The 24,992-nt window shown below is 40.7% G+C and overlaps 1 protein-coding gene across 4 annotated transcripts; it reads right to left on the bottom strand.

Moving 5' to 3' along the window:
* Positions 1–1,910: 1,910 nt before the first annotated feature.
* sh3tc2 (SH3 domain and tetratricopeptide repeats 2) lies at positions 1,911–24,929 on the bottom strand. Of its 4 annotated transcripts, none has more exons than XM_042493704.1 (22): positions 24,686–24,929; positions 18,546–18,644; positions 17,078–17,209; positions 16,298–16,425; positions 16,002–16,107; positions 14,182–14,325; positions 13,073–13,274; positions 12,820–12,893; positions 11,411–11,606; positions 11,086–11,222; positions 10,795–10,845; positions 10,059–10,363; positions 8,607–8,801; positions 7,257–8,117; positions 6,936–7,156; positions 6,680–6,846; positions 5,615–5,792; positions 5,373–5,523; positions 4,986–5,108; positions 4,669–4,819; positions 4,332–4,528; positions 1,911–3,067 (listed from the first exon to the last, which is right to left on the bottom strand). In XM_042493704.1, the coding sequence occupies exons 1-22, from the start codon at positions 24,726–24,728 to the stop codon at positions 2,282–2,284; spliced, it is 4,647 nt and encodes a 1,548-aa protein (XP_042349638.1). In that variant the 5' UTR covers positions 24,729–24,929; the 3' UTR covers positions 1,911–2,281. The 4 variants fall into 4 exon arrangements, with proteins under 4 accessions (XP_042349638.1, XP_042349637.1, XP_042349639.1 ...); XM_042493703.1 differs by lacking the exon at positions 24,686–24,929 and adding an exon at positions 19,807–19,927; XM_042493705.1 differs by lacking the exon at positions 24,686–24,929 and adding an exon at positions 19,690–19,746.
* Positions 24,930–24,992: the final 63 nt, after the last annotated feature.

Below are 24,992 nucleotides of genomic sequence, written 5' to 3'. Positions count from 1 at the left end.
TCACTGTGCTATATACCTGTCTGCTGCAGGTTGCAAACTAATCAGTCATATTTGTATTTTCTTAAACATGTTCAGAAAAGAGAATTTGCAGATGTCCTAACTTTATCATTGACAAAGTCCTCTTTGTCATGATCAATTTTAGTTAGACTAACTTGATTTACTGAAGGTGCTAACACTTAATAAGGTAATGTGAATAAGGTAATTTCATTTTAAGTTTAACTTTACAACTTTACAAACTTAAGTAAATGCAGCTACATTTCAAATGAAGTTAAAAGTTGAATATACAGTAAACATAAATTAAGATTAATAGTTATATTTACTCTCCCTTTTCAAGGCAATTGTTTTCCAAGATTATGTTAAAAGATCAAGTTGTCAGATTTTCCAGTAAAGACAAAAACTTTCTCACATACCCTTATGGGCCGGTAGATTCCTCCTTCAAGAAACTCCATTATGATATTGTTTCTGTATCACAAGACAGAACAATAAAACAGGCAAAGCGACGATGCAAATTCAACAAGCGTAAACTCAACGATAGTCTCGAGAGTGGTCGAACACGGTCGATCTTTCTGGCACAAATGAACAGAGTTCAGAGTGAAGGCAGGTCAAGAGTTCTTCTGACTGTTCCATCACGATTCTAAAATTCTAGCTGAGTGATGTCACACCAACATGCTCTGAGAGGTCAGCCAAGGACATGGCTTCTCTAAATATTGTTATTATTTAAAATCTATTATCAACAATAGGCCACTACTGTGAAATGATGCATTCATAATATATTAAACAATATGATCAACAAAACCCTAGTTTATTGTGTAATGAGGTGCCATTGATGATATGCTGATATTTTGCTGATATATTGTTATCCATTTTGCTGTAAATAATGAATGTGGTCATTATCTATATTTGCTTGATGTTTTTTATCCATCTGTTCCCTAAAACACCATTGTTGTCCAAAAGCTAATCCAAACATATCAATGAGCCACGCTGTTGCACTGGGTGACATGTTCCTTGATTACTGAGTGCAGAGACAGCAGTTTATTTTTGTGTCAATCCCACACACAAGCACACCATTCTGCTGCCATGAATACATGCTGGCCTACCAACTGTATATAAATTGTGGAAGAAAATAAATCTATTTAACATAGCAATGTATCCTCGTACAGCAGTTCATATATCTTAAAAATGTGGATGCAATGGTTCATATAACTAACTATTTAGTGCCCCACGAATGCTGCTGTCACACTGCATACTTGACTTTGAGTTACAAACTTGACAAAAAGTTATCTAGGTTTGGTAAAAGGCAAGTACAATTACTTAGGTTAGGTTTAGAAAAAGTAACATGGGTTTTTGTATTCTGTGTGTGATTTAAAGTCAAGTGCTTAAAGTAACATACTTAACGTTAAATTATGTAGGTAAACTTCGGGAAAGTTAAGATGCATAGGTTATGGAATAGAAACATGGTGAGGTGTCCCTTAAAACAACTTTTTGGTTAACACAAACACCAGTTTCCTGGGGGAAAGTCCTGTGTTTGTTTGACCCATCCACCACCTCAACTTGAATCATTACATTGAGTTATGCTATTTATACAACTTTCTTCTTTTCTTCTGTGATTGCGGCCTTCCTGATTACATGGTTAAACCTTTGAACAGTGTGTGAGAACAGCATGATTTTGTTTTTTTGTTTTGTTTTTCTAAGATTTAAATAGCTGAGAAAATATGAAGACACTGACAAACATTGCTTATTATGTAAATACTATTTTGTTTCCTGAAATCCCATCATGTTTTCTCTAACACTGCTTTTTCTGATTTGTTTTACATTCTCATTTTTCATGTGTTTTTTTTTTTTTTTTGTCCAATGCTGTTGTGCTTTGCACCTCAAGGCCCTTATTTGAACAGAAAGCACAAAAACACTCAGCAAACAAAATAACCTTCTTTATGTTTGAGTCATATCTTCCAGAGATACAAAAACACATATATATTACAAAAAAAACATATATTACAAGCACAATGCACTGTCATAAGCACAGAATATATTATACAAAAGGCACATGCTTTAATGTCAGTAAATCTCTGAAAACTTCAAAATACTGACATCATCTGTCCTACAATAAGTGCCATGTGGCTGGAACGCTGGAGTCAGTTTGCTGGTCAAGACACGTGTGACCAGACGGAGGAAATGTCAGTGAAGAACATAAAGTGCCAATGAGAGACTGTGTGTAGACTGTGTTCATTGGTGTGTGTCACCAGTCTCACATTTATCTCTCTCTGTTGCTATGCTAAAAGTCTCAGTCAGTGTCCGACTGATTGTCCCCAACGTCCTTTTGAGTAGGATCTGTATGAGTTTCTTTCAAGGGTGTGTTTTGTTCATCCTGAATATCTGTGTTTTGGGAATCTGTGTGTTTGGTGATGTCACCTGTGTGTATTTGACTGGGCATGCTGTGGTCAGTGTCAAAGCCTGTCCCATCTGTTTGATTCTGATAAGTTTGTAAAGTGTCCGTGGAGGTGCTGGAGTCTGAGATCTGCTCCTTGGCTGTGTCAAAGGACTCGGTAAGAATACTGTCACTGAAGGACTGACTGGCAATGGTTTCTGTCTCTGACCCAAAGGCGTCCACAAATGCACCATCTGCATCCAAATTAATGGCGTGATCTTTCCCATTACCATCTCCAATATCAGTGTCTGTGTGTGTATCTGCAGTGTCTCCATTGGTTATACAAGTTCTTGAAAATGAGCTATCAACATGTTTTTCATTTTGAGGCATAGATGTGAGGACGCCATTTCTCCCAACTGAACTTTCTGTAAGTTCCATATCAGCATCAGAGTCCTCTTCCTTCTTTTGGCCAGGCTCTGTGTCTGCATCCTCTCCAACAGCAGCGCCTTCCTTTCCAGCCAGAACTCGCTTCAGACTCTGGGCTCTGTCTCTGTAAACTTGGCACAGCTCAGCATCGGGCATGTGGTTGCCGTGGATCTCGGCCAGCTTCATGTACACCACGTACAGAGCCTCTGGGTTAGCTTTGTCCTCCAGGGCCGCGGCCAGAGCCAACTGGAAGTAGCCCACCGCATCAAAAGAATCCTGGGGACAGAGTGCACAGAGCAGAGGTCAGAACAGGTTTCATTGAAACTGAACACATCATCGTCACTTCTGACTGCTTGGTTTAACACCAATTACTGTGAAATGGCTCCCAAAAGGCAATTACTGTTGCCCTGCTGAAATAAAATACTTATTTTTTTGTGGGATAAGGGAAAAATCTGCAAAAATCAAACTGCCAGCCACTTGCCCTTGTATTAAAGTAAAAATCAAGGTAAAGGACTGTGCAATTATCTTTTCATTACTGATCAAGATCTGATTATCATTAACAAGGAAATGGCCCTTTGAAAGAAGAAGTCGAAAAATGTATACATTTATTATTTTTTTAATTTATAAAGAGAATCAGATATTTGAAATGTATTTATCAGTTTTATTTCCTGTGTAACAAAAACAATGTTGTGTTTCTTTCACGATCTCAGGTTCTGACTTACATTGTGGACTTTGTTTTGGGGTTTTGGTATGTTTTCATGTGACTCGTGTTCTGTTTCCAGTTTTATTTTTGTAGTATCTATCCTCATGTGTCATGTCTGGTTTTACTTTGTGTCTTTGTGTTTCCCTGATTAGTTTCAACCGTCTTGTATTAGTCTCGTCTCCTCCCTTGTTAGAGTCTTCCCTGCACACCTGTTTCTGTTTTAGTCTGTTTGCTCCACCCTTGTTTCCTGCCACACCTTCATTTATTAGTCAATCCTTGTGTTTCCCTCTCATTCAGTGTCCACCTACCTCAGCTGTGTTTCTGTATTTTTGGCAACCTGTTTTGCGTTTTGTGACATTTTATCAGTATTAAAGCTCGCTTTTTGTTTGTACACCTGGCTCCTTGTTTTGTTCTGCATTTGGGTCTTCATCCAGCCTCACCTGTGAAAATTTCACATCTGATCACATCTGAAAATGTTATTTTCTTTAACTGCTGTGTTAACAAAAATTACCAACAGCAAATCTAAAGCAGTGTCAAAGTTTTTTTTCATGCCATAGAGTGTCAAAATTTAAGAAATGACAAGAAATGAGGGAGAGAGCTCAGGCCACAAGGGCAAACTATCACGAAAACTAATTAACTAAAATTTTATTGATATCTCAAGTTATTCCATAATCAAAGACCTGTCAATTAATCTGTCAATGATTGCAGTTTTTTTTTTGTTTGTTTGTTTTTTTTTTTTTTGCGTGATGTGGAGGTAAAATTCCAGCAGAAGGTTCCTTTCAGAAACATACTATATATATTCTGTTCACTCATGCAAACACAATTGGGCTCCTGTACCTTCAGTTTGTGTAGCGTGAGATTGCCCAGTCTGCAGTACACTTTGGTGTAGTAGCGAGCCTCCATGGGGTCCTGCAGGACGGGCGGGCAGAGGGACAGGGACTTGAGGTAGTAGTTTTCTGCCATCTCGTACTGCTGCAGGCTGTAGTAAACTGTAGCCAGCCGGTGGTAGGCTGTCCTCTCATTCACTTGCACACCTGAGGAAAAACAACACTGATCCCTATTAACAAACCTGTTCTGAATCAGCTTCGCTACAGTGATTGCTGCTGATTGTACACGGTAACTAACAGTCATAAGACACAGATTCTACTGTAGAGTCCTCTGTAGTCCTCTGCACCTGTTTTGCTGGCCACCTGAACAGCCAGTGTTGCGTACTGCAGAGCCTCCTCCTGCTCTCCCTGGTTCATCAGCAGCTCTGTCAGTTTACTCAACAAACGGAACTCTGAATGGATGTCCTTGATGCTCCGTGCAAACGGCAGACTGCCATCCTGAAACCAGACATGGATGGTTTTATTAAATTAGATCAGTGGTGCCCAGAACAACAATTTAACTGAATCAAAATAAAACACACTGCAGTTTATCATGGAAACACTTTATCATGGGATTGTAGACTGACAAAATACACCAAATGTATTTTATTTTGCATCGTCTTACCCTGTAGAAAGGCAGTGAAGCCATCCGGTTCCTGTGGCCTTTAAAGTAAACGTCTCCTGCCTCCTCGTAGATGCTCATGGCAAAGTGGTGATCATTCATCCTAAGGGCTGTTTTCACTGCTGCCTGTTGATCAAGTTATACTTTCAATTAACACTGATTGCATATCTAAGATTAGAATGTGAAGCTAAACTATATGTAATATAATGATTGTCAGGAAAGTCCTCTATATAATTTAAAATTAAAAAAAGTAATAAATCATTTAAATGAAACACTGGCAGCTTTGTGAGAACATGAAAAAGCTGTATTTTTTGCTGCTCATGAATGATTTAACAGCGATTGCTGTAATCATTCCACCTTATACATTGTCACACGCTCCCTCCTTTTTACCTGGAGGTACATGTCGGCGAGCTCGTCCTCCTGGATGAGGTAGTAGATGCGTCCCACCTGCAACCAGGTCTCTGACTCTTCCTCTCTCTTGCCCAAATCAATAGAAATCCTCAGGCTTTGCTTGGTGTAGTCCAGAGATTTACGAGATGATCTACAATTCACAAGAATTGTGATTGTTTTGGTCAAAAAACAAAAGATGGAACAAGAATAAGAATGATTGGGGAGGGGAAGCAGAAACTAACCTCTCAGTGTTGAGTGAGAGGTAGAGGCTGCTGAGGATTTCCAGATACTCTCCCTCCAGTCTCTTGTCTTTCAGCTCTCTGGATACCGAAACACAGTGCTCATAGTAGACGATACTCTGGCCGTACAGCAGCATGTCATCATACAGCCGACTCAGCACCTTGGCCACCACCATCTGACCTATGAAATAAAAAAAAACCATCTGATTTCAAAACATCAACCTGTTGCTCCTGACACTAAACTCACTGTGGTACAATTTGTGATATTAAATAAGAAAAACATAAAAATCTGACCTGAACTGTACACTGATATAGCTGATAATATTATTAATAACTTACCATAGCTATATTTTTTATCAGAATTTAAATAAGAAATTACAGTACAAATATGACAACATTTGAAATTGTTTAGACACAGTGTTGCCTTTGGGCTACATGATTTGTCCACCAGGGGCACTGAAAAGTTTAGTTTACACTGTAAATGATCCCACTTGTGTTAAAAATTAAATAAATAAGCAAATATATTTCACTTTGATATTTTTTAACAATAAATATCAATATCAACCTCAATGACCCTTGTGATCAGTATCTTATTAAGTTTTTTGTTTTGTTTTTTTTAATAAAACATTGCCTAACAAACACACATTTAATGAAAACCAGTAGTGTAACATTTTTGGAAAATGTGTGTATTTGATTTCTTGCTGAAAGGTAAATGAAAATATTGATATGCTCTATACACTGCTTGTTTCTGTATCATCAGCAGCCACTTTGCAATTTGTAGCTTTGCAAAGTGACTGGAAAGTGGGGCAACTAGCTGGCCAGTTGTGGTTTGTAAAAAACATATAACATATTAATTAGAAGTGCATTTCTTTAACCTTCTAACAGAGTCAGGTTAGTGGTTTTCTCCTGTTTGCAATCTTTGAGTTAAACTAAGTTGAGATAAGCTAATCTAGTGTGGTTGGTAGGCGGGATTGTTATCAATCTTCATCGTCTAATTTTTGGCAAGAGAGGAAATCAGGGTGTTTTCCGAAAATCAAACTATTCCTTAATATGTTAATTTGTACTCACTGTGTAAGTTTCTGGCATGTAGTGCAATTAATAGCCCCATTTCATAACATGCCCTGCTGTCCTGACTTTTCCTCCTGTCTTTGTAGCTCCGCCCGAGCCACAGGTAGGTCTGAACATGCTCCTCGTCTGTGGGGCTCTCCCAGAGCTCCAGAAAAAGACGCAGGGATCTGGGAACACAGTCACCATCACAGTAAATAACTCTTTAAGTTTTTCTGCATTTGTTGAGTTTCCTTGGTGAAAGAGACAGATATCTGACCTGACCAGGAAGCGCTCTGCTACCGTAGACGCCCCCACATCCAGTGCCAGGCAGCCCAGGTTGGCCAGTGCTAGAGCCTGATTCCTCTGGTTTCCACTTTCCCTGGAGATCACCAGAGCAGAGTGGAGATGCCAGCCTGCCTCTGGGATACGACCTTGCCTCCTCAGACACAAAGCCAAGAGGTTGTGGATCACTCCTCGCTGCGTGGGACTGTCTGTGCCCTGCAGAGACATGACATGTCATACAGAAGAACAGGTTAAAGCTACATTTTAAACCAATTCCTTCCACAGAAGCTGATGTGAATAGCAATGTCTGCTGTACCTGGAGTGATGTGAGCAGCGGCTGGAGGACATTCTGGGCCCTCTCAGCCTGGCCCGTCAACACCAGCAGCCACCCGAGCAGCACAGAGGCCTCAAAGCCCTCCTCCTCATTGATGTGGCCTCCTGTCTCCACAGCTTGCTGAGCGCAGCGCACCGCCTTATCGAGAGCATCGTACTGCTGGTAGACAGTCGCCAAACCCTGACACAGGTCCCTCTGAGTCTTCATGTCCTCCCCTCGTTCGGCTATAATCAGGGCCTGCTGAAGGTAAATCACAATCTGCGCAGGGAGCAGGGAGGTTCCCTCCTTCCAGCGCGGGTTTAAGCGAACAGAATTCCTGATAAACAACTCAATCCTTTGAAAAGCATCATGAAGGGAGTGGTCTTGTCTTGAGTCCAGACTCAGAGAGGCCAGGGCTAAGTAAGGCATATATTTACGATGATAGAGCCAGCTCAGGAGCCAGTTGAGGTCCAAAGGAGCTATGGGACCCCCACTGGCAGCAGAGAGAGTCACAGATAGAAACTGGAGACGCTCGACGAAGGGAAGAGCGTCATCAGTCTTCCTGAGAAGCAGGAAGAGGCTGGAGACAAGGTAGCAGACGCGAGCTTCCAGGTGTTTGTCTCCCATCACCACTGATCTCCTCAGGAGCAGCTGCAGCAGCTCAAGCTCGTCTGTGGACGTGAAGGTGTGGCAGGGGAGACAGAGGAGCAGGGCACTGGCCTTCTCCAGGGTCTGCGGCAGTTTGTCTGTCATACGCTGCTTCAGATAGACAGCGGTAAGGTTCGTGAAAAGAGCGACGAGGAGTGGCGTGTCAGAGAAACTGTGCACACGAACACTGAGAGCCTCCTCATAGTACACACGGGCCTGAGAAAGGGGAAAACATAAATTTATGCATGATAAGGTTTTGTATATTGTACTGTCTTGTGACAGACTCAAGCCAAGAGAGAGGGAGACTGAACAAGTGTCTCTGTTGTTGATGTGGGAAAAAAGTGGAGTAAAAAAGGCAAAGAAAGGTACATATCTCTTTTTTCATTTGGCCTTAGTCTCTTACAGTGTTATTAATGAGCAGCAAATTTACATAGCTTCCCCTAGAGGCCCGGTGGACTTCCATTGGATTTGCAGCTTTTTTTTTTGCTGCATTTGTTTTCAGGGTTTTTGTGCTTTTGACTTTGCATCGTTTCTGTATTTGCAGCATTTGGTTATGTACTTGTTTTGGATTTCTGCAGCACTGTTTTTGAGCTGGCATTTTTTTCTGAAACTCTAATGGAAAGGGTTGTTTGCCCACCGCACTTTAGGGATGATTAAAACATATTCATAATAAACACATGTTGATGCTGGAAATTACACACAAACCTGGGAGAACTTCAGTTTACGGGCACAGAGTCTTCCCAGGAGGAAGCATGCCCGTCGATGTGCCCAGTGTAAGCCCATCCTCTTGGCGCACTCCCTGACACTCTCTAGATGCCCTGATAGCTCGTCCTCAGTCTTACCACTGAAGGTCACCCACAGGAAGGAATACTTCAGGTCGTACAGAGGCAGGAAGTCCTCCTGGAAGAAATAACAAACAAAAGAATTAAGACGGGTGTCTCGCTGTATGGGACACAAATGAAAATAATAAAAATGCAGCCACAATCATTTATATATGACAACCAAATGCTTTTAGTGATCAGAAGTGTATTAATAAGCCATAACACCATTTTTTCATACATGGGGGCGACTGGAGTACTCTCAGCAAAAACTGTTTTATTGACAAAATGCAGAAGCTCTATTAATCAACTGAAATTGACCACATAATAATTGTCCTCATAAATGGACAATTTGAGAATGATATGTAAAACAACATAGTGGAAAGCACCAGCAACAGGCACTTATTCACAATGTGAAGCAGTTGCCATTTTAAACATGTTGGTAATGTGAAAGAGTTAGCAGTTCAGTTAGGTTAAGGTAACAAAGCTACTTGGTATTAGGAAAAGATTATGGTTTGAGTGAAAATTTGTACATTTGTTACATTACTTAAGTTACATGCCTAAGAACCTAATGTAACGTGGTACTAAACCATGTTAGTACGTTATAGTAGTAGTTACATCACATACATAAGTTGAGCACATTATAGCAAAAGTTGCAATAAGTCAGTCTTGACTTTTAATTTCACACGAGACATGTACAGTGGTCTCCTGGGTAAAAGTCCTATGTTTTTTTGACCCACCCATCTACCCTGACCTCCTAGCTACGCGGACTTTGTCACTCTTTATTCTGTCACCTGACTTCCTCTTTTGCTCATTTCATAATTACTGCAGCCACTAGAGGTTGCATCTAACAATAAATGTGAACATGGGTCATAATGAACTGCTTCCACAGATCCTATACAGACATTTTTTTTGTTTGTTTGTTTTTGGGTTTGTTTGGGTTTTTTTTGTTACACAGAAAACAGAGTTCCAAGCCAACAAGTGAGTCATCTGATGGTGGCATCAGGGGAACTGTTGTAGATAGGCACTCGGGTACATTTACTTCGGACTAATTTTCATGCATCATCATGCAATAAAATGAAAACGGCAGTGCAGAAAAACTGTTGGCTTCCTGTTTCTGCATCATTGACATCAAGGTTAGATGTTTTTATAGGCCCTAAAATGTGAAACTGCATCTTGAAATCTTAAGGTATCAAAAAAGTATTTAAAAAAAAGACAGCAAGAGGGAAACAAGAAAAAACCAACAAAGAAAAAATGGTAAGCCTACAATCTGTTTTTTTGCTTCTACTCTTGGCTCTGCAATGAATAACTCAGGGAATAAAGCAGGGACTCTGCAGACCTGGAAGTGTTCGTGGTTGAGCAGGGTCAGTGTGGGGTCACTGAACTCTGAGTCCTCCCCCTCCCAGCTGTTCTCCTCCAAGAAAAGAGGTGGGTCTTCTTGGAACTCGTCCAGTTCTCTAAATGTATCATCCAGTGTGAAGGACAGGCGCTCTCCCTCGCGTGGCAGGGGATTGTGGGACTGATAGAAGGACAGACGAGGGGAGGAATAAGAGAAAGAGGCTCGAGGAGAGGAGTGGTACGGTGGTGTCCCTCCACTCTTCTCTGACATGACGCTCTGACGGGCGCTCGCAGGAATCTTATGGTCTAGAGAGAAGATTGATAAAGATGATGTTAATTTTTCAAGCTGTTTTAGTACCTTTGAAACATGGACTGACATCACTTATCCTGCGGTGCATTAGGACACATTTCACTAGTATTTCAACATTTGAATCCTCAGCAAATTGGTTTGGTCTTCTTCAAAAACATTCGGAAAAAAAGCAATGAGAAACTTGGCAAGAAATTACAAATATAGAAAATTAATTTTAAAAAAGCTTGGGTAAAATGTCCAGAGAACAATTTTCAGGTAAAATGTTGTACTTACTAATTTCTTGCTGATTTCTGGGTCATTTCTTCACACATTTCTTAAACTGCTCATTGCCTACTTCCCATGTTTTGAAAGAAATCAAGACAATTTGTTGAGGTTTCAAAGGATTAAGCTTATAAGCATCCTCAATAAATTATATAAACTGCATTACCATGTTTTGGCCGACTCCTGATGTACATGAAGTCAGTCTCGTCCAGTCTGTCTGAAAACACACAAGGTAAATCAATTTAAGCATCAACTTTCCAGTTGGGGCTAAAGATGGAAACATTTTTTTTTCCCAGAATGAATCACTAACAGCATTACTCTTTGGGAAACAAACAGGAGCTTCACATCAAACCAAACATGACCTATATTTCAGTCATGGCTCAGTGGCACAACTCTTCCACTTCCCCTATTCAACATAATGTACAGTATCTGTTGATCAGCTCAGTCACTCCTTTACCTAGCCTGTACACAGAGCTGATGTCAGTCGAGAAAAGTCTCTCCAGCAGGCTGCTGTCGCTTGGCTCAGAGCTACATGGGTTAACCTGAGCCAGGCTGGCCTTCTCCTCCTCAGTCAGAAAGACCAACCTCCCGTCTCTATGTGAGAAAAACAAAGGCGGCATTATCACTTCTGCTGTCTCTCCAGCCCCCGTCACCCCACCCAGACTGCAGATAGCTTTTTGTAAAAGATCGGCTCAAGACTGCAAACAGGAGGTTTTAAGATGCAGTGCTTTTCATGACCACGCCATGCATTAATTAATGATAAAAAAATTAGAGCTTCTTACAGGGGTACCATGTCCAGAGGCTTGACATGGGCCTTATGTACAAAACCAGTGCGACCTGTGGAAGTGTGTGTTCCTATGAACACGCCCAGGCCTCGGATTAGTAGACCCTGGATCTCCACAATGTCACCTTGACTCAGCTGAAGCTCATCCGGGCCAACTGGACTGTAGTCGACCACTGCTACACAGGAACCTGTCACTGAGATATTTGAAAGGGAGAACAGGAAAAGCAAAAGACATTACAGTTGTCTGATCATTAATATGATGACACTGTATTTTTTTGTTTTTACTTTTATATGGTCCTTTAAGGCCAAAGAATCACAGAATATAATAGTTTAAATGCTTTTCACAAGTGCATACAGGTTGGAGCTGCTATTATGTCTAAGCATATTAGTATTGATCCACTGTGGCAGTGCCTTGCTCTGTTTTCCAGTAATTGGCAGGTGGAAGAGTTTGATATTATCCTCAGTAAAACTATTAACTTCACAATCACAATATGTAGCTACGTTACATCAAAAATTTAGACTGCTCACAATATATTTTTCTGACTTTTGTTAGGAACTTGATCTCATATAATTGAAATTCAGGAATCAAACTATGTTCAACCCAAATCAGCCCAAAACCAAATCTTCTGTCTTGGTTGAGCTGTATACTGTGAGCTAGCTCACTGGCAGATGCAGTAAATGTGCACTTCCTTCTGCAATGTCATACTGTTGGTAGGTGTGGTTCAGTAGAAAGTAAATAGTTCCTACATGAAACTGCTCACAACAACATCTGTGAATTGTCTTGAATAACCAGGTCATGATTTCAGAACAGAGACATTGATTTTGAATATTTCAAATGTCAGTTTTTGGCAGATGGCAATATTTGGCAATATCTCCAACACTTGGAAACTCACACCAAAACAATTTAATCTGATAAATAGCACTAAAGGTAAAAGGACAAATATGTATTTTTGACTTTGACATTCAACACATACAGTGTATCTACAATTAGCAAGTTCTAAAATAAGATTTAAATTTTATCTCCTTATAAAGTGTGTCCAATGTGTTCCCAGACAGTTGCCTATTAGGATATCTAGTAGATGTTAGCACTGCTTGTGTCCACTTGATAAATTTAAGTCCAATATTGACTCTTTGAAAAACTCTTGAGGGAAATATCTGTCTCCTTAACTACTAAATGCTCCACTATGTCCACCAGCTTGTCGCTAACTGCGCTAACTGAGCTGGTTGTGTAGAGTGGGATTTTTGATTTTCATTAAAAAAAATGCTTCCAATCAACACTTTAAGAGCTGCTTTCAGCCAGTTCATCATAACTTCCCATGGCAAAATCAGTGGAGGAGTTTAGCATATCTGCACCTGACAGCAGTGGGCTTAATGTTTGAACACGCGTTATATGCAGAAGGTTTTTACCAACTGGATGTTCGAATGGTTCCTTTTCTGCTGGCAAGCATCCAGCATTGCCCGGGTACTTCCTCAGGAACCACCTGACCAAACAGGAAGTATACTTTAACTTATGCACACACATGTCCACCATCTGTAGAGCTGCACTGCTTGTTCAGCCAAAAGTCTGACAAGAGAAAATGTTAGTCACACTGTTGCTTACAGTGTAAATCAAGGAATGTGTAGCAGAAGTGGCTCATTTGAGGAACACAAAGTGACTCACTGATAGAAGGGGTAAGGCAGCGGTTGCATGGCGTTGACTGGCACCAGGCCATGGTTTCCTGTGGAGAGCATGGTGCCCTCCCACATGTTGTCCTGCCCTGTGTCCCTCACCATCAGCAAGTCGTTCTTTTTGAACGACAGCTGCTCTTCGTTGTCCTCATCCTGCTCACTTCTTGTGAATAGCGCCTTAGCAAAGAAGGATCCTGCAAAGAGACTGCTTTGTTAGTAGACTGATACAACCTCTGCAACCCCCAAACACATACAGGTAGCACAGATAAACATGTGTGCATCCAGAAAGTCCTTCCATCCGGTGTTTTTATGTTAAGAAAAGTCATCACACTTCAGTTTGAGATCAGCAAAAGTGCTGCAGCCTCTGTGGCCTCATTCAGTCACAGGCAAATGATGGATGCTTTATATCCACCACCTATTACGTTAATGTAATTCTCATCACTATTTGCCAGCACTGCAGTTTTATTACACATTTCCGTGAAGCTTTTTGCCTCGGGGAAATGTTCAGGAGAAAGTAGTAATGTTTGTGTAGACCAGACTGGAGGAAATCAATATACATTCTTGTAGTGTACTAGTATAATGGTTATGCTTTAACAGAACTTATTTTATAATGCATGAAAAAATTAGAGCAAATTGCCAAAATTAAATGATATTGGCCTGTGCAATACAGAAAAGGGAAGTTGTTTCCATTAATAGAAATGGGATCATAATTCTGACTTGTAATTAGAAGCCCATTATACTTTAGACATTGGCTGAACAGAGTGAGGCACATAAGCTCTTCTAATGGCAATAAAGCATCCTCTGCTATAATTTGTCCAAAGTCATGTGTGACTCTATTTTTCATAGTGTTAATTGGGGTCAGTGAAAATGGATTCAAAGTAATGGGATCAAATGGCAGCTGCAGTTAGTTACTATATAATTAGAGTGACAAGATTCAAGAAACTTCTGACAATAAATAGTGCAAATATTCTAAGAGTTTTTTCGAAGGGAAGAAAATCTCACATTTAAATTTGCAGTCTTTCAACCTCTGTGTTAATGATAAATCTGCTTATAAAACACCCAATGGGCTTCTATAAAATGACAGAGCTTAACATGACTGACCCTCCTGAAGTAACAGTCCGAGGTAGAGGGTGGCCAAATGTTCCTCGTCCACAGTTACATTGATCTGCAGGTCACTGAGCAGCTCTGGGTCCAGCCAGAAGGACTGATCACACAGGAAGTTCTCCAAGCAGCGAGCCACAAAACCTGAAACATAGCACGGGCAACTCAGATGCAAATATTACTCAAACTCTGTGTGCTATTATCACTGCTTATCTCAACAACATAACCCACTATACTGAGAGTAATATTAAACATAGCGCAATAAATGCATATATAGGGGAAAAAAAAGCAAAGCAAAGGGACAAATCTTGGCCTCAGATTCTGTTTTTCTCTACAACCTAGTCTATAGACCTTCATCAGGTGTAGTCCACTTATCTGATGAAGGTGCAAGGACCTAAACATTGCATTTCTCAATTAAGGTTATTATAAGTGAAAGGACAGAGCAGGAAGAAAATATGTGTTTCCCAAGATAGAAATGGACTGACTTTCCCTACGCTCCCTCTGATTGGTTAGTACTTTTTTTCTTTCATTAATTGGATTGGTTAGGTTTAGACAAGAGGGACGGGATTGATTAGGGTATAAGAGTGAATGTCACGGTAAGTCAATCAAAGGCAGAGTGAGGCACAGTAGGGCAGGTCATTCCCTCACTATCCTAGGAAATGCGATTTTATGAGCATTCTTGCCTCATTTGCCTCTGGACATTTTCTCTTACACATCTGCCTACAAGAAATTAAGGTGTACATGAGCCTTCAGTGTTAAGATTCCTCTACAACAGCATTTCCCAAACCTCTCTTCTAGTACCACTTGTCCTGCATGTTTTAGATCTCTCCTTGCTGCAACACAGCTGATTCAAATGAACAACTCATTTTGAAGTCCTGAAGCTGCTCGATAACACAATGATCATTCAATTGAGCTGTACTGCAGCAGGGAGAGGTCTAAAACACGCAGGACGAGTGATACTCAAGGAGCGGCTTGGGAAAACCTGCTCTACAACATCAAATAGGCTATTCTTGTCTTTGAAAAACTCACCCTTAGGAAGTGTTTTTTTTTTTTTTTTGAGTCAAACACTGAAAAGCTCAACCAGTATGCTTCTTTCGGATGGCATAGGTGTCGTATGTTCACATTTGAGTGGCAGTGGCAGCATGACCAAAAACCCCAACGACTGTCATAAGATTCTTAAATGTTTGCATAATTCTAATTGATGCCAAAAACACATTACCTTTTTCTGATCTACTTTAAACCAGTGTGATTAGTACAGACAAAAAACAAATTAAAATAAAAACAGACAAAAAACCCTAAATAACAAGAGAAATACTCCCCAAAAATTCCCAAATACATGACATTTTGACTAAAACTTTGTTATTTAAAACACTTAGCATTAACAGTCTCAGGCACCTAGGAGTAAATGCCTGTGTTATCTATACAAAAGTGTTTTTAAAAGTAAGGTTTTAGCAAAAAAGCATGTGTTTTGGAAGTACTGAGCAAATGACTGGGTTAATAAGATTTGTATTATACTGCTGGCCTTGTGAGAGTTTGTAAAAAAGATGTTTTGTACAGTTTAGCTGTTGTTAAATATCATCCCCCATGACTTGTATTCATCAAGAATTTTCTCTATTTTTGGATTCTTCATTCATCATGTGAAAAAAAACAACAAAAAAAGAAATGGTTTCTTGATAAATACAGCTTAACACAGGTTGAATGATTAATATACAACTGATCATTTGGGGGGGTGAAGTATTTCTTTAATTGTGTTGTGTAAGACAAAAAAAAAAACATGTTTTCAGCACCTTTAAGACTATAAAATTGTCATAGTTGTTTACCTGATGCAAGGTAAGTTGAAAACTTCCAGATTTCCTCCACAGTCTTGAATGTGAGCACGAAGCTATCTTTCTCAGCGTGAACACACACCAGACGTGCAGACAGGTCCTACAAAAACAAAGTGTCATGTTTCAATAGCAGGACATCCAATTCCATTACAGTATGATGTATCATATTGCATTATATGGGCTCTTATCATATCATAATGCACCTTAGCCTTTGTTAAGATATGAGGAGGTTTGAGTTGTTCAGTAATGCCTATGTAATGTGTGCATTGTCAGGTCTGACCGTCACTCACTTTAAAGAGCTGGATGACGTCCTGGCTGTTGCTCTCCACCACTCGGAGTCTGGTGCGGAGCGCCTCCTGTAGGGCCCGGTCAGGGGCCATGCTGGAGTGCCTCCGCCCGGTGAACATCAGCACAATTTCTAAGCAAAAGACAAGAACGCTGTTGTTAATCACTCTTAGATTAGATTGTTTCTTCTAGTGGAATGATATGGAATTTCAACAAATCCACTGCAAATAGGCTTCGAAGAAAAATGAGCTCAGAGAACGAGAGAGAGGAGTCATCCATTGTCTGCCAAAATTAACCACTAAGGGAATAAACAAATAATGTATCTGTAATCTTTCTGCTAATCCACCACATTTGCGCAAATAAATTGATGCATTTTTCTGTCTGCAGACACTGAGTAAAACGGGAAAACATTTAGAGAGAGACAAAACTTTCAAGAGTTCATTAAAGATTTTCTACGAGGGCTCATATTTCAGTAAGATACTCTATGAGCACAACGTTAGTCCCTGGAGGAATAACAAAGCTATTAGGCCTCTTACTGGACTCTCTGTGTGGCCATTTAAATCCATTTGAGAGGAAGAACCTGGGGGATTTGATGGATGGAGCCAAAATGCTGAATGAGTAAAACATTAGTGGATAGGGAAATGTGCCTCATCAGTATGCATAAATGTAATGCATGGGAAATTCTTCTGCATTTTAAAAAAGGCTTGGCTAATGTAAAAGCTTTTTCTTTTTTTTCCCAACAGAAACATACAAGTCAGCTATGGTGAAAGCATCATAAAATGTACCTGAGGAGAATTTCTCTCCCAGTGACACAGTGCTTCCTCTGAGGAAAGCCTCCTTCTTCTTCCAGTAGCTGTCATGCTCCACTACTCCTTCACCAGACTCCACTACTGCACCATCTTCTTCCTCACCTGCACCTGGAGAGGAAACAAGCTCAGATTGTCATCTTTTCTGATTCAATGCCAAAAGAACAGCATACGTGACATTTCTTTATGCACCCTAGGTTAGAAAACCCTGCTGCTTAAGCCAGTGTATCCTAAACAGCATGCTGTATTTAGCGTTTCTTGTATGATAAAGACAGGTGTAGTGTGTAGAAACAATTTAATCTAAAGGGTCATCAGAGGGGCTGTTCAAAGTAAGCTGCAATCACAATGTAAGCCCCACACTGTGACAGAGATTTAACTGGAGGTGTTACCAGATGACACAAGGCAATCAATGCTTTGCCATTTAGGGAAACACACCTGGGGTCAGTATGTAGTCATATGGTACAGGCTGAACATATGCATTAAAGCTGTGCTTCCTTCCATTTGACCTAAAATATTGAAACACCTCATGCCAATGTCATCTCTGACATTCAGTCGTAAGGTACGGAGAACAAAACCCAATGCCTGGATATTGTTATACATGAAAACATGAAATTGTAACCTAAATTTTATGTCTGTCCAATGTAAGAGTCCAGTGTCTATCTGACGTCACCCATGACATCTTGTGCCAGCTGGGAAGGATAGAAGGGCAAGATGGTCCATGATAAGTTTTTAAAGTTTAAAGGTAGTGCAGAACATAAAAGTTTTTCACCTAGATTATTTAGTCAAAGTTGGTGCAAGTCCAATGCCCTCTAGAAGTTTGTGATGCATCACAACTAAAAACTGCTTGTCCATGTTTAGTTTGCACTCTGGGAAGAGTTAACAGCCTTGAGGGTTCATATGGTAAAAGACAGTCACTGTTTTCAGTTAGTGTCAGTATTTTTTAAGCCTTCCAGCTAAACTGTCAGTCTGGTTGGTTAATTTGGTTAGCATTCATACTATATAACTTGGAGTGGCAAAAAGAAGACATTTAAACCATTTATAAACTACTTTAAGCAAACATTGTCACTATTTATTGAAAACTTTTAGCCCTCTTTTTTTTCAAAACTATTTATCCATGAAATTTATAGCTAACTCTGGTAAGGAATCCTTGATTTACTTTAGTCGCTAAGTTATCTTTATCTCAACACATTAACAGGATATTTAGAGTTTTGAAACCTCTAAACATCAGACAGATAGATGCATGTAATAGCTGGCCATTGCAGTTTAGTGCTGACGGGCTTCCCCTGGTTTGTTCCATTGTGCAGAGAGGATGTCCCAAACACTTCCTCAGTTTGTGACCACACAGACAGCAGCATGGCTCAAATGAGCCACAACTAATAACGGGCTCTATAATTATATCTAAATCTAAAATAAGACTTCTAACGATGTTTAGTGCACAATAGTCTACCTTGAGTCATAATGTCATTTCCTGAGAAGTGCTCATTTGCTCCCCCGAGTGTATATGGTGGTTCCCTCCAGAGAGCATCCAGCTCAGCAGGAGAGATGTCTGTAAAAAGGGAAACAAGTTCATGAACCCGAACATGGAAAAAAAAAAAGTTCCTCTTTGCGATAAACACTTCGATTAGATGCATCATATCATTGCATCTTAAAGGAACAGTCGTTTTGATCAACACACATATTTGCTTTCTTGCCAAGAGTCAGACAGGGGGATTGATACCACTCTCATGTTTGTACGGTAAAAATGTAGCTGCAGCCAGCAGCCGGTTAGTTTAGCATAAAGAGTGAAAACAGGGGGAAACAGCTCTGTCCTAAAGTAAAAGGTAAGCCTATTAGCAGCATCTTTAAAGCTCACAAATAAACATGTTATACTATGAAGTGTAAAAACAAAGGTTCGCCATGGGATTATGTGCCCGAGTTTTTCTTGGCTGAGCGCAGCTGTGAGGTAACCAGCGAAGACTGTACCTGGCCAAGAAATCGTCTGGCAAATAAGTCCCCCGAACACTGACAGTAATTTCTATAGTTCCCTTTTGTGCAAATTAGAAAAAACAAGACTTAAAGTGTCAATTAGTGGGCTTAAGATGTGCTTGTATTGCTCATTTGCGGCAGACAGGACAAGCCATTGGTTAGTGTGAGGAGTTTTCAGGGTCGGGGGGGGGGGGTACGCTGAACATACACACAGGCCCGGCACAGACACACAGCTGCACTGACATCAGAAAAAAAACCTCCAGGCTCAAACAGCTGCCCTGTCCCTGACTCCTCCACTTCTAAGTCACATGTTTTCAGACGTACAGTCAGGCACATACTGTTAACCAGAGGGTAACACAAAAAAACGCCACTTTTCTTCAGTTTCCACATGCTTTGTCAGTGCAAAAACAGCAGAACAGTATTATCTTGATGCAAAGCGTTCACAACAAGACAATGGGGCGCACAACTTAGCAACACAATGCAACATGACATTAGGCCGAGGAGGACAACAGCCTATTCTTTTCCATCCTACAACACAGAGCACAGTTAGCACCAACAGGACTGCTTGAGTCAACACAAGCACAGTCATGCTGCTACAGTACAGAAACACACCATGCCCTTTTTACCTTCTTGGCTAAGTGTGTTACCCATGCTGTGTATACACCTATGCTCCTGTCTATCTGAGAGTAGCAGTCTGTCTCATGACGGTACAGTAGCAGCGCAGAGAGCAGGCTGGGACAGACCTGTGAAGGAGGAGAGGCAGACTTTGATGAACGGTCCACAGCAGCAGGAGTTGAGCAGCGGTCTGCAGCAACAAGACGCCATCTGGCCCAGGAGCCGGCAGCTCCCAGAGATCAATGCCATCCCATCAGTTCCCCCCAGCCTCTTTAACAACAACTCACTCTCTTCCTCCCTGCTGGACAAGCCCTGTTTCCCTTACTATTCCTGTATGGCCTTTTCCTGTCCCGTTCACTCTGTCTCTCCACCGGTTGGTGTTTACTGGATGTGTCTCCTCTGTCCCACTGCAACTCTTATCTCTTCTTCTCCTCTATCTGTCTGAGTCTGCTTCTCTTTGTAATCCCTCTGTCTCTTGCTGTCTCCATCTCCCTCCTCCCACCAGCCTCCCTCTCTCTCTCTCTCTCCTCAGTCGCTGCCCAGTCAGTCAGTGAATACACAAAGCACTCTCTGCGATTGGTATGAGTGTGTGTGGGGGGGGACAGGCCTCAGTTAGAGTTTCCCTGTGTTCCCTATGTGTGCCAGAGAAAATATGCACAGAATGTGTGTCACAAAGACAATGTGTGTGTGTTTTGTGTGTGTACTGCTGAGCTGCTGTAAGGCAATGCCACACAGGGACAGGCTGCAAGGTCACAGCGAGGGGGGCTGAGGTTAGCCTGGTGGCATAGATCGAGGATCACTTTATCACACAGTTCAACACAACTCTACTCTATGCCATCAGATGGGCAGCCGACAGATGATATGACATGAGCACAGCAGGATAGCATCATCCAACACTGTAATTTCACCATGAAGAAGAGGATGGAGATCCAAGATGCAGATTAGATAATGAGGGAGTCCATGACTGTTTAAGGCTTCATTATGGTCTAAATAATGTGCTGTAACGGGAAGGTCAGAATCATTGACCTCATGTGACTCTTTACTATCTGACAAGAAAATATCCAATGTCTCCCTTCAGAGTGAGAATTCTTCAGACTGATGACATTAAAAGCTGTGTAGTCTGTGGTGTCTTTAATCTGGGTGTGACATAATAGTATGTATATTTATGTTGTTTTTTTTACTTTATGTGGTGATATTAATGCTACCTGTAGCGTCTAACTGCAAAACAAGACTTCTCCTCTTCATTTGGAGAAGCTGTCAATAGAATGTGAAGAATGAACTGAAAGAAAAATCTGTGATAGATTTTTCTTTTTGTCTCTTTTATTTTCATGTGGGCTGGAGTTAAAAAGAAAAATAACACCAGAAGTCGACAAAGGTCAGTTGATGTTGAGCTGTAAACAAGCTACATACCTTGTTTGTTTTGTTTGTATAACCAAACAAATTGCTGTCTATGTGAGTGCATGTATATGGTTAAGTACACACATATATGTGCCCATGTATACATGCATATTAAGTCAATTTTATCTATAAAGCCCATTATCACAGATCACAATTTGCCTGAGAGGGCTTTACAGCACATAACATCCCTCTGTCCTTGGACCCTCACAGTGGATAAGAACACTGCCCCCCCCAAAAAAAAACCGTAAAGGGGGGTTGTTTATTTGTGTTTATGTGTAAATAAACTGTGCGTGTGTCTATATATGTTTAGATATGGGTATGCTTGTATTTGCATATTAACCTACTTTTTTGTCTTATGCTCTCTAAAGCAACTATAGCACAGTTACCACAATGGGAAGTATTTTTCTGTATTTCTATACATCTCATTCTGATATTATTATGATCCCTAGAATGTTGTCTCTGTGCTGTTGATTCACCTGTGTGTGTGCTCTATTGCAGGCAGGTGCTCGTTAGGACAACTGGGAACCCCTGAGCGTGCTCCTGTTATTTAAGCCCAAGCGCAGCTGTTAACTCACTGTCTGTCTGAAGCTCCACTCCGCTTTCGTTTTTCTTTTTTTTTTTGCTTTTATGCATCTGAACAAGATTCGTGCACATTTTATACTCATGCACCACTCACACTACTGACACCAGCAATGACTTCCACACTCCACACTGTAAATGCTTAGTTCATCTTTACTTTATTCTAATTTGCTCAGATACAGTTTAATTTGATTAAAGAGATATCTTTTGTTCAACTTTGCCATGGTGTCTTGTTTTTTGTTGTGGCTATTTGAGCCAGTCATAACATTATTGTTGTTTTTTACTTTATGTGGTGATATTGTGACGATTGTCCTATATGCATGGGTGTGTAAGTATCTTTTGACTTGAAAAGTGACTTGAAAAGTGCCATAAATACAACAGGATAGCTACAATATCAATTTAACAGTTTTGATGATACTGTAGTTACAAAACAAACTGTGTTCCTATATGATAGGACAGATAAAAAGTTTAAGTTATATACAATCCTGTTGAATAATTAATAATTAAAATATTACTGTAACACAGTTACTTTAATGTGAAAATAGGCTAAAACAGCATTAACCTAGTCTATTATTTACAGACTTTATTTATGTTCTAAGACTGAATATTGGCCCTAAAACAATCAATTAAGGCAGGGGGAGGGCAAACTGAGGCTCCAGAGCCAAATGTAGCTTTTAACTCCCTTTCCAGTCTACTGTGGCTTTGAGGGGAAAAAAATACATGGAAATGAATAATTTCCATAAGCAGCCTGTCCCTGTGTGGATTTCTTTTTTTTTTTTTTACATAACATCATAATTTTCATTACTGTTGTAGGCCTAGATAAACATTCTCCGGTTGTAAAAATGTGCAGCCATTACACACATAATGCTTGCATTTGTCAAAAACTGCATTATTCTTGCTATAGAGAACACATCTCCCACTGCCCTGCAAGCTTTATTAATTTACATGTAAAGGGATAAGGAATTTACATAAATAAGCCACTCTAGAAAGGAGGTGATGTCAGACTAAAGTTGTACGCTCAGCTAAATGTAAACTTAAAGGGTTTAGATTAAGCTGTTTTTATGTGAAGGCTGCTGGCTCATGTAGCATCGCAGTGCTGTAAAGTTGGGGTGCCTGTGAAAAAACAATGAAGGAAAGAAGGGTTGAAACTGAAGAAGCAAAGGATAAGATGTCCTGAACTGCAGCTTTTATGCCATCATTTCCCACAATGCAACTTGATATTTTTCTGTCTAATAAATCCCTATAACTCTGTACCTTGCTACAAGTTAAACCTCCCTAAAAATTGATGGGGGTCTATGAAAACTACACAGCAGGAAGCTCCCATTAAAGGATTTTATTCTGCAAAACAAATTTTGAGCTTAAACATACATCAGATGGCAATTTACCAGTAAATCTGAAAGTATGAGGAAGAGCATACTGGCTTGAAACATTGCTTGTTTTGTAGAATAAAATCCTTAAATTGGGAGCTTCCTGGTATGTGGATCTCTATCTCTTCACACCTGTTCATCTCGGATCCAGCACCCACTAAGGGATGTGTGTGTCTTGTTTTGAATATCTTTTGAGGTCTACGAAAACTACACACAACAAGAGGACAAACCCACTGATTTGATGGAAAAAAACTTTTTAACAGAGGGTGAGATGCTCTATGCATGATGCATTATGTGACCTCTGTCAGCTGCCATGACATGTTATCTGTGATCGTGGGAAACAAACGCGTAAAGTCTCTCCCTCCTTTGTGCCCTGATCGTTCTGCTGCTTAAACATGCTGGAGACAGAGAGGCTGATATCCTTGTCGGAGACCGGTCTCTTCATCTTGTTTATGTGGCGGCTGACTGGTCATGATTGAATCTGTGCGTGTGTATCTGGTGGGGCAGAAAGCTGTAAACAGGCTGAAGGCGTGTCAGGACATAGCCTGACACTCTTTAGACTCCCCTACTTGTTCTCATAGTGCAACAGATTCTCTCTAATCTAATAAACACAGACTGCTCAAGGCCGATAAGTGCGGTCACATGCTGGGCCCTTTGTTTGCACCAAATGCTGCACAAGGGGCATCGGTTGTCTCCAGTGACATCCACTTTTAAACACACAGAGATGGTCCGTTAAAACAATGTAATGCTGGTGATGCTGTATACAGTAAGTCTCAATGCCATCTTTACTGAACACCTGTTGATCTAGGTTGTTTCCTGTCATCTGGAAAGTCAAAAGCCTTCATCCTCTGAATGACTGCAATCTGTGGACAGTAAAGTCTCGTGCAAACAGTATGATTAAAGACTTGTTAACCCACAAACTGCCAGTAATGACTGGGATTGACGAGTCCTGTGACCACATACCATAAACAACCTTACAGTCTGAAACCACAGCAAAAGCCTGGACTGCAATTGTGACACTCTGCAGTCCATGACAATAGCATTCAACCTAATAAGAAACACATGGTGTCAGCAGTGTCTGTCTGGCTGCATTCAAACGCATGGCCGAGGTTGTTTGAGGTGTATGGGTCTGTTTATGTGTACGATTGGGGGGTTTGTAGATTTGGAAAATGTGGTACAGGAGTTAGCAGAGAGTAATATGAGACAGGGGTTATGGACTCTAAGTTTAGACTAACCCCCTGTTAGCTCACTGGCAGGCATGCCTGTGTGTCTAGGACAGAGCTCCCCGCAGGGAGATTCCCACACTGTTGCATAGCGGCATTCGTACAAACACTGAAACAAACACTATAGAAGCACACATACCGTGAAATATAATGCAGACATAATAATGGTCATGTATAAGTACACTTTTCTGCTCATTAGGAGACTTTAGAAGCATTTATATTCACAATCAAGCCACTAGTGAACAGAATAAGGACCTGTAATCACTGCAAGAGAGCTTTTATGTCCATCCTATACCCTAACTGACAGCAGCTTTATGGTTATGTGACCAAGTACAAAGTGCAGCTGTGTTAAACCCACTAAACAGAAGAAAGTGTATGATACAGTGAGACTTAGAGGGCAGTCAGACATATCAAATGTAGGGAAAAGAAACAACTCTTACCTCTGTGTTGCTGCCAACTCTCCCCTCTCAATTCATTCCTCATGTGCGTGGCAGAGTTTGTATCTATGTATCTTTCTGTGTGTGTGGTTTCACCATTTAACTGGTGAAGTGCATCTCATGACAGCTTCTGAAACTGCTGTCATCCTCTGCCGTCTGCCCAAAAGCACAGGAGAGGAGAAACAGAAAAGGAAAGTAATAGCTAGCTGTGTGTAAGTCAGAGTGAGTGTGTGTGCCTCTGAGCGCTACAGAGGCTATCCCAGACGGCATGTCACTGACTGAGGAAGTTTTGCTCTTAACTCCTCCCATG

The sequence above is a fragment of the Plectropomus leopardus genome, chromosome 9 (genome assembly GCF_008729295.1).
Source record: "Plectropomus leopardus isolate mb chromosome 9, YSFRI_Pleo_2.0, whole genome shotgun sequence".
NCBI lineage: Eukaryota > Metazoa > Chordata > Actinopteri > Perciformes > Serranidae > Plectropomus > Plectropomus leopardus.
This window is presented reverse-complemented; position numbering and strand designations above follow the sequence as displayed.